General features: G+C 60.0%; 1 protein-coding gene across 5 annotated transcripts in view; it reads left to right on the top strand.

Annotated features, from left to right (window-relative positions):
• Nucleotides 1-259: 259 nt before the first annotated feature.
• FLT4 (fms related receptor tyrosine kinase 4) overlaps nucleotides 260-9,468 on the top strand; it is a 41,271-nt gene continuing 32,062 nt past the window's right edge. For all 5 annotated transcript variants that reach the window (XR_004683597.1, XM_035029363.1, XM_035029364.1 and 2 more), the window contains exon 1: nucleotides 260-387. Coding sequence is in view for 4 of the 5 variants with exons in the window: in XM_035029363.1 (XP_034885254.1) it covers nucleotides 321-387 (67 nt within the window). In the remaining variant the exon portion in view is untranslated. The remainder of the gene's footprint in view (nucleotides 388-9,468) is intronic.

Here is a 9,468-nt window from a genome sequence, read left to right on the forward strand (position 1 = left end):
ATTACCTGCATTCCCCGTCCGCCCAGAGCTGCCCCGGGGGTCTCGGAAGTGAGACACTAACCAGCCTCCAGCCGCTGAGCGAGACGCGAACCCTCGGATCAAGCCAGCAAGCTCCCCGGCCGGGGGGGGAGGGGGGAGCGGGACTGATAGGTGCGAGGGGCGGTCCGACGGGCCTGGCCCCGCCCCTGGGGAAGGGGTCCCGCCCAGTCCCCGCCCCGCCCGCGCCGGGCCCCAGCCCCGCCCGCGCTCGCTCTGTGCGCCCACACTTGGAGCCCCGAGCCGCGGCCACGCAGGTCAGACCCGCGCCGCAGCGGCCGGAGATGCAGCGGGGAGCCGCGCTGTGCCTGCGCCTGTGGCTCTGCCTCGGACTGCTCGACGGCGAGCGCGGTGAGCCCTCTGCCCGCACGCGTGCGCCGCTGGCCGCGATGGGGGCCGCTTTCCCGGGGCGACGGGGGACGGGCGGGGCACTGGACCCCCGGGAGCCTGGGGCTGCAGGGGAGATGGGGCTGGGAGCCAGGGGATACGGACCCCGGATGGAGCCGGCCTGGGCCCGCGGGGCTGAGGAAAGGGCGGGCGGAGACTGCAGCTGGGTCAGGGACTGGGCACCGTCTGCACCGCAGCGCAGGGATTGTGCTCGGGGTCCTCGACCACCCTCCACTATCTGTCCTTTGGAGCCGGGCCCCGTCGCACCGCATCCTCAGCTAGGATCCTTCGCTTGCTTACTGGCTTCCCGGGGTAGGTGTGCCGGGGGTGGGGAGTCCCGGGGCTGCACTGCGCTGCCCTCCCACCCGCGCCACGGGGACGGTACCCCGGCAAATCCCCGCCGGGCCGCAGACCTGGGTGCGCACTTCCCGACGCCTCCCAGCTGCGCTCGAGGTCGGTCCCCCAGAGGGCGCTCCGGGCAGGTGTCCACCTTCCCCAGGCCAGAGATTGCGGAGGCAGGGGTTCGGGGACCAGCAGAGACAGGCGCCGTTGGGCAGATTGGGCGCAGGTGCACAGGGGAACTTGGGGATCTTGAGTTGACAATCCAGGAGAGATCAACGTGGCAGAAGAGGCAGAATGCCGGCGCTCCCTGTATTTGACGGGGCAGGAGCCTTTGAAGGCCCAGCTCAAGAGCTTGGACTATCCGGCAGGAGAAGCCGTGGAAGCGTCTTAAGCACATCTCTGTGGCAGGGTATGGTCTGTGACAGGAATATGACCAGAAGTTGCCCCCATGCGGTTGGAGAAAAGGGAGTGTGGGAGATGAGAAAAGGAGCAGAGGAGTATTGTTGTATAGAGATGTCAGAGGATGGGTAAGGATGAGCTGGACGTCTATACAAGATCTGGTGACCCAGAGAATCAGAAGGTAGAGAGAGGGTCATGGGTCCCCAGTGGTTGGAGGAAAAGTGAAGGAAGGGCTGGAGGGGGTCCAGATTTTTGAACACGGCAGATATTAAATACTGGCTTCACATGCTTCATCCCTTTTAATAATCCTCACAAGGGAATATTAGACCCGTTTTACAGAGGAGAAAGCATAGAACAAGGACATCTGTAACTTCTCCAAGGTTCCCAAAGGCCAGCAGTAAGGGAAATGGTCAACCCAGATCTGTAGGATAACAGAGCCCTGTTCTCTATGCCTTCACAGACTGAAGGGCAGAGGACAGGGGAGATGAAGGAGGTGTGGATGAATCTAGAGGCAGGATGGAGGAAGACATCTGCCTGGGGCCTCTGAGGCAGGTCAGAGAAGAGGGGCTGCCCCTTTGCCCTTCCTTGCTCCCCTGCATCCAGCCCAGGGCCAGGCTCTCACCAATACTTAGTGTGTTTGCTGAGTGACCGAATGAGTGTGGAGAGAGAAGTGAAGTGGATCAGGCTGAGGAGGGGGAGACCCCACCTTGAGGAGACATCCGGCAGACCATTGGGTGTAGTGTCTGAAGCTCAAGAGAGGCTGGGCTGGGGAGCTGGAGAGGAAGCAGAGCAGAGTCCGGGCTGCATTTCCCCCACACCAGGGAGGGAGCCAGAGGCTTCCAGGGAGACAGGGAACGTACTGCAAGGTGTGAGAACGAGGAGAGCCTGAGGTTGGGTGCTCCGGAGGTGGAGGAGGGAAAAGGGATGAGGCCAGTCTTACGGGGAGCTCAGGTGGTTCATACAGAGTCAGGCAGTGAAGAGGAGGAGAGAGGATGTTAGCTGAAGGGGCCTATGGAGGAGGATGGCCCAGCTGGACCGTGACACGGCTGGTGGGAAATGTGCCCTGCATTTGCCCTGGGGAGCTCCCCAGCCTGATGAGGGATGCTGGAGCAGAAGCATAAACACTTCAGTTGCAGCCAAGTGTCAGGACAACCAGACTGGGTGGCCAGGTACTGGCAGGTGAGAATCTCGGGGAAGATGAAGCTGACCCCTCAAAAGTATGCAGTTAGCCCTAGATTCACATTTTTGTGGATGCAGCTCTGCCCCTAAATTCCTGGCTGTGTGGCCTGGGTCCCAACTTCCTCTCCCTGCACCTCAGTTTCCCCATGCATAGTAGTGCAAATGAGCAAGCACTTGAGGGGCTGTGCTTGGGCTGGACTTTATGGCTTGGGGTCCCGGTCTAGTTTCAAAAAGCAGTTCCTTGGCAGTGTCCCTGTGGAGAGGGCAGGTGGCAGAGGACAGGCCCAAGAGGCTTTGTTTGGGGGGCTTAGTCTAGAGAGAGGCTGTCTGTGCTGCTGGACAGTGGGCAATCAGCTCAGGGACATGTAGGGGAAGCAAGTGACAGCCGGGCAGCTGGTTGCCCTGGCCTGAGGACACTGGCCCCTGCCGTGGGCTGAGTCTCGTGTGGCCAGCCATTCAGTTCTCTGCTGTCCCTGTTCCTCAGCCCTGAGCCAGACCCAGGTGTGGACAGAGCAATGGGGGAGGGACGGGGCATGCCAGTGAGGCAGGATGTGGGGGCTGGGCCACCTTACTGGGTCCTGTGGGCCACTGGCCCCATCTCAGTCACTGTGGCTTAAGGGCTCTCTTCCTCCTCAGAGCACAGAGCCCACACAACCAGGCACTCGACTGAGAATGAGGTGTGACAAGGATTATCTGGCCAGCTCCACCCTGTTCCACCCCCACGCTGCCCCAGGCAGTGGGACCTCAACCTAGGGAAGGAGACTGCAGTTCTATGCCAGTCACAAGCTCTGGTGCCTGTTCAGGGTGGCTCAGGGAGGATTTGGACCAGCCCCATCCTGCAGGGGTTTTGCTGAGTGCCAGACTGGCTGGGACACAGACATGGTATCAGATATCTGTATCGTAGGGACAGAAGTGCTCAGGACCCCCACGAGGCCCAGCTGGTAGCCGTGGGCTGCAGAGGAAGGGGGCATCACTTCTAGCTGGGGGCTTCTTGAAGGGATCTGCAGAATCCAGGGAAGGGAATTCCAAGTAGGGCAAAGAACCCCTCCAAGGCTCAGAAGCAGGGAAGTCCAGATGGTATATGGGGACTTGTGGGTAGTAGATGAGGCTAGAGGCTCGAGGGGGCCGGGGGTAAGGTGGGGGAGGTGAGGCAGTTGGAGGGGGCAGGAGTCAGCGGCACACCTGGAAAAGAGAAGTTCTGGGCAGGGAGGCTCCTGGTCAGGTCCCCTGAAGGCACTGCCAGAGGTGCAAAACAAGGTGGGGGCCCACAGCAAGGGGGTACCACAGGGGAGGAGGCAGGGGAGGGCAGGGATGTGTGCTAGTCTCTGGCCTAAGTCACAGAATGGGTCATGAAGGTGGTTTACCAGATGGGAACCCTGGGAGGAGGGGCGCAGGTAGGGACATGAAGGCTGCTCAGGGAGCCAGGTCCTCCAGGAGGAGGTGCCCTGGGGACTTCCTGGGAGACCCCAGTTGATACAACTGGGCCAGATAAGGAAGGAGGAGACTTGGGAGCACCTGACTGTAATAGGGCAGAAGGCAATCCGGGAACCCAGGAAAATTAAGTGGGGTCTTAGCCTGGAGGGAGAAGTTCTCTGTGTCTAGCTTACACTCCTCCCGCTGTTGGTTTGGGCGCTTTCCCCCACAGGGCAGATTTCTCGCCACCAGGGCCTCGCCGGCACCCTCCCCCCCCGCCCAAGCTCTCTGAGAGGCCTCTCCGGGAGGGAGGTGGGCCGGGGAAAGGGTCTGGAGAGCCCCTCACGCTCCCTGCGCTGACTTCGGAGCCAGAGGCAGCCGACGTGTCCAGCTGGAGCCAGGGATTCCTGAGTTTCGATCCTTTTCAGACACTGGCTTCCTCTGGGATCTCAGTTTTCCGGTCACGCCGAAGGGAGAAGTCTGCGAGCAGGAAGGTGCGGGCATTCAGGGCTGGCAGCGGCTGGGCCTGGGTGGGGCAGCCGGGCGCGCCCCGGCCGCGCTCCCGCGCCGCGGGTCACCTCCGCCACCCCCCATCCCAGGCCAGGCCAGGGTGTAGGTGGCCCCGCGAGCAGGCGCAGGTCAGGGTGGCGAGTGGGGGAGCCCCGCCACGTGGCCAGCGAGGTCAGCAGGGGTTCATGGGAAAGGACTTGTCGGCCACAGGAGAGGACATCCTGCCTGCGTTTCCCTCTTCCTGCGGCAGGAGCCCACGGCCCCGATTTAGCAGCGCTCGGGGGCCTCCTCTGAGCCAGCTGGGCTGTCTGATAACACGGCCCGTCCTGCCGCCCGGGAGCGGAGTCCTGACCCCAGGCGGGCGGGCTAACTGCCTGGCACAGCTGGCTGCACCCGCAGCTGGGCTGCGCTCGGAGCTCAGCGTCTGCCAGGGTGCCTCTCCTCCCCGTCACCCTCAGGGGGTCCTCCGGCAGCCCATGCTCCCACTCCGCCCCACCTCCCTCCCTGCTTCCAGCGGGACCTTTCTAAAACACAGATCTGAGTTTTCCGTGGCACCCCCTCCCCCCGCCCGAGCAATAAAGCACCAACTTCTTGAGCTGGTGGTCCAGACCCCTCCTGCTATGGTCCCAAGGGCATCCCTAACCCCGTGTCCACCTAGCCTGTACCCACCACACACCCCAGCTCCCAGCACATGACCTTCCTCCTGCTCTAGATACGCCCTGCCTTTCACCCCACCTTTGGAGGGGTTGCCAAGAACTGCAGGTAGGGGATGGTGCTTCTCCAAGTGGGTGGGTTCGAGGGGGCTCCGTTCCCACACGCTGCCCCCAGAGCATGGAATGCGGGCTTTCAGGCGGGTTTGGGGGAAGCCCTGATCCTCACCCTTAGTGCAGAGCTTCATCCTCAGAGCTACACTAAATTCTACCCAAGGGAGATTTATTCGTATTAGGCGGCACACACATGTGCATTTGGAGTGTCTGGCGGTGGAGCCTCACCTCGGTGTCAAAACGGCTAATCAAACTACTTTACTCTAGGGTATGCGAAGGTTTTAGCTTTGTGTCATGGCTTACTGTGTCCACCTTGGACATTAGGAGTTAAGGCTGGAGGGTGAAATGGCTCACTTGGGCAGCTTTGAAGGAGTGTCGGGTGTCAGGTATCTGGTCCCAGATGGCATGGGGGCTAAGGGGTCAGAAGGGGCAGGTGGTTGTCCACATTCCCCAAGGAAGGGTCTGGTGGGGTGGGCAGGTGGGGTCCTAAATTTTTTACCACTTCTTGGACATTTTTATCTTGATTGTCCCAGAGACCTTTCAAAAGCGGCATGCCCTGCAGACACATGGCCTTTCTCCCAAGTTTCCCCCCGGCCAACGTGCCTACCTCAGTGCAGGACATCTCCACCTCTGTTGCTCACCTCCACACCTGCCCACACACTCTGTGCTCTCCCTTTGCTCCCCAGACCCTCAGGGAAGTCGGGGCAATCACGCCAAGTCTCATGCTGGGGACACCACCATGAAAGGCAAGCATAAGCCCCTCCTCCTTGCACTAAGCAACTGCCAGATGCAATGAGCCAACCACTGCATGGAGCTGCAGAAACATGCAGCAGGGGCCCAAGGAGGGGGCCTCAACTTGTGACTCTAGGGTTGGAGGGAGCACCAGTCATCTGTAAGGCCATGCCAAGAACGCAGCTTCTGCCCCCAAGTAGCATAGTGGTTTTAGTCAGGAGAGGGACTTGTATTCTAGAAAGATAATCTAACCATTGGGTAACCCTGGACCAGTGGGGAGACACTGGCGTGGCAAGCCAGGGGATGGACGTTGAGGCCGGCCGGACGGTGGGTTGAAGAAGCAGGGGACTGGACGGGGGCTGTCCCATGATCTGGCTCTCTGGGCAGAAGGAAGGCGTCCCCTGCTAGGTGTCTGAGTGCTGTAAGTGCGAAACACTTTGCTCGGGGGGAGGGGCAGGGAGAGAAGAGGGGCAAGCCTGGAGCTCCCAGCTCCCCACTGGCCGTTGGTGCTGCCTCTGAGGATGGACATGACTTCGTGACCCATTGGCTGTGGGGGCTGAGTGGAGTCAGGAATGCCTGACAGGTGACCACCACTACGATGGCAAACAGTGGAAGGGAGAGCCGTGCTTCCAGGGCTGATGGAGAAAAGATCGTTCGATCTGCAGAAACGCAAAGAATGCAGACATGCACGGAGCAAGGAGTAGTTGCCGTGATCCTGCACCCCAGAGATAATCTCTGAGCAGCATGTTAACACCTGTGCCTTTAGTTTTCTCAACTGCAAAATGACAAGAACAGTACCCACCTCAGGGGGCATGAGTGGGGTGTGGGGTGCGCAGGTGCGCAGGCCTGGGCTGGTACACAGAAAGTGCTAAATCCGTGTTTGCTATTATTATCCTAACAGGATGTATGGGGTAAGCAGAATTTGGGGGTCAAAGAGTATGAGCCTTCGTTTAGTGCTATGAGTGCCTATTTGCCTATTTGCCCACATCCTTGCCAATACTGGGAATTGCCTATCTTTTAAACACGTGCTCATCTTGTGGGGTGGGGAGTTGTGCGCTCTGTGGCTCCAGTTGTCCTGCCCCGCGGTGGGTGTTGTCTGGTCTGAGGGGTGGGGCGGGGTGCCCTCCCAGAGACATGCTGGAAGCATCTCCCCCGCCCCAGGTCCAGAGCTCAGGAAAGCTGCCAGGGAGGGTGGAATAGCTCAAAGGTGGGCCTGGAGCCCTGGAGGGTGCCATCACCAGGAGGAGGGAGCACACTGGTGAGCAAGGCCAAGAGCCTCAGGCTGGCCTGTGACCGAGGACCCTTTTCTGTGGCCTCCTTGCCCCACATCTGTTCCATCTACCTGACAGCCCAAGGTCCCCCATATGCTAGCCTTGCACGTCCTGTCTGTCCTGTGTGTTCTCCTGGGCCAGCAAGCTCCTGCTCAGCCTACCAAGCACGTTTCAGCTCACCCCGTCCTACCAGCAAGGCCTTCTCGGACCACCCCCTCCCACCACCACCACCACAGCTGTGGCATGCAAAACACTTAGCAGGCAGTGACGGCCATGGGCTCAGCGTGCATGAGCCAGCAACAGTTTGTTCTTGCGACGGTTTGTAACGTGGTATTATGTTATGTGTGGCTCCCTATCATCCTGGGGACAATTCTCATTTTGCACATGGGAAAACTGGGGCTTGGAAAGAGGAAGGGGCTTCCTCGAGGCCATACAGCCAGAGAGTGGCATTGTGGGGCACGCAGCCCGGCTCAGGGAACGCTCTGGGAACAGCCCCTCTTATCCCAGCTATCTCAGTCTTGTAGGGTCAGGGGACTGTGGCCTTTTGACCCTCACCCTTGACCTCTGGAGGCACAGAGGTTACCAGCCAGTTTTGGGGGGTGCGGGGGGGAGGACTCTAGGACTGAACACCCTTGTGCCTCCCCTCCAAGAGTGAAGGGAGAGGGAGGACCTGGAGCAGGTCTCCCCAAATCTGCCCAGCTCTAGGACAGATGCATAGAGACCCCAAGCCCGGCCTCACCTGGCCAGCTGTCCCCCATGTTTCTCCTTCAGCTTGCCTCGAGTATGTAGCCTGGCCCCTGGATGCCTCTGTCGTCCTGGGCACAGCTGCTAGGGAGAGTGTGGATCAGACTGGCAGGACTGCCACATAGTACCCATCACCCACAGGGTGACCATGACAGCATCTGCGGTAAGAAATTGTCAGTGTGTGGAGAGGCACCCCCGAGCTCACCGACCATCCCGACTTCATCCCTGGGTTGCCGTGCTGGACCCGAGGATAGAGCCGTGACCAAGGACAGGGCCAGGGGAGGGACAGAGCACTCAGACTCCAGCCTCCAAGCAGGATCAGGGATTCTCCAAGCACAGAGAGCAGGAAAGGACAAAGGACACAACCTGAGGCCAGCAGGGAGGTGGGCAAGGACCTGGTGGATGCTGGAGGTGGCAGGGGCACTGGGAGGTGAAGCCGGCCAGGAGGGCAGGACCTGTTGGGATGGGCTTCACCCTGGAGGCCAGGCCAAGGGTATGCACAGCTCCAGAGGGCCACAAGGAGCCAGTGAAGGTGTCCTCAGGCCATGACAGCCCTCTGGGCTGAGGGACAGATTGGAGACAGGAAAGGAGGCTGCTGGGGAGCAGAGAGGCAGGCACTCGGGGTTGTGCTGGGAGAGAAGGGGACAGAGAGATGTGAGGACTGGGAACTGGGCAGGGATGTGCCTCTGTGGGTCCTGGAGCCTCAGTTTCCTCATTGCCGACTAGACTCGTGATTCTTCCCTTCCTCCCAGGTTGTGTGAGGATCAAAGGAGGCAATGACCTCAAGGCCATGGTCAGTGCCTAATGCACAGGACTCCCCACACCCCAGCCTCCTGCCACTCGCCCCTCACCCAGGATCCCAGCGCTGCTCCCACAGCTGGCCGCCTGTGGCTGACGCCAGGGTCCTCACTGCCCAAGGCTGCTGACAGCACAGAGAAGAGGAGGTGTGCACTCTGGCCTCCCTGACCTCGGCCCGGCGCCTGCCGCAACTGCTCTGTTGAGAGCTGGGGGGCCAGGGCCGCCGGCCAGGGGAAGGAAGAAGCTAGTTCCTGGGCCAGGAACAGGAAGGCAGGGGGAGTGCGGCAGAGGCCAGGATGACAGCGCTTCCTGCTGTGGGAAGGGAAGGACAGTGGGGACAGACAACAGCCCGGCAGGAAGGATGCATCTTCGTTGGGGTCGCAAGTGGGGGCTGGGCGCATGGAACCTCTGGGCAAGACAGTCATTGGGTCAAATCTGTCTTAGCTACTGAGCATTCTGGGGTACACATGGTCACCAGGGAGCTTGGTCTTTAAAAATGGAAACATATCTTCCAGAGGAATGACAGGGTCTGACATAGTTCCAACATAAAGGAAAACGTGAGGCCTGTTTAGCCAGCCAGTCAGCCATCCACCTATCCTTCCATTCACCCATCCATTCAACCATGTATTTATCCATCCATCCATCCATCCATCCATCCATCCATCCATCCATCCATCCACCTATCCTTCCATCCATCCAACCATTCACCCATCCTTCTATCAGTCTGTCCATCTATCCTTCTACCTAGTCATCCCTCCTTCCATCCTTTCATCCATCTTTCCATCCATCCTTCCATCTACCCATCCATCCAACCATCCATCCATCCATCCATCCATCCACCCATCCTTCCATCTATCCATCCTTCTATCCGTCTGTCCATCTATCCATCTATC

This window comes from Mirounga leonina, unplaced genomic scaffold (assembly GCF_011800145.1).
Source record: "Mirounga leonina isolate KUSES-001 unplaced genomic scaffold, KU_Mleo_1.0 Mir_239, whole genome shotgun sequence".
NCBI classification, from domain to species: Eukaryota; Metazoa; Chordata; class Mammalia; order Carnivora; family Phocidae; genus Mirounga; species Mirounga leonina.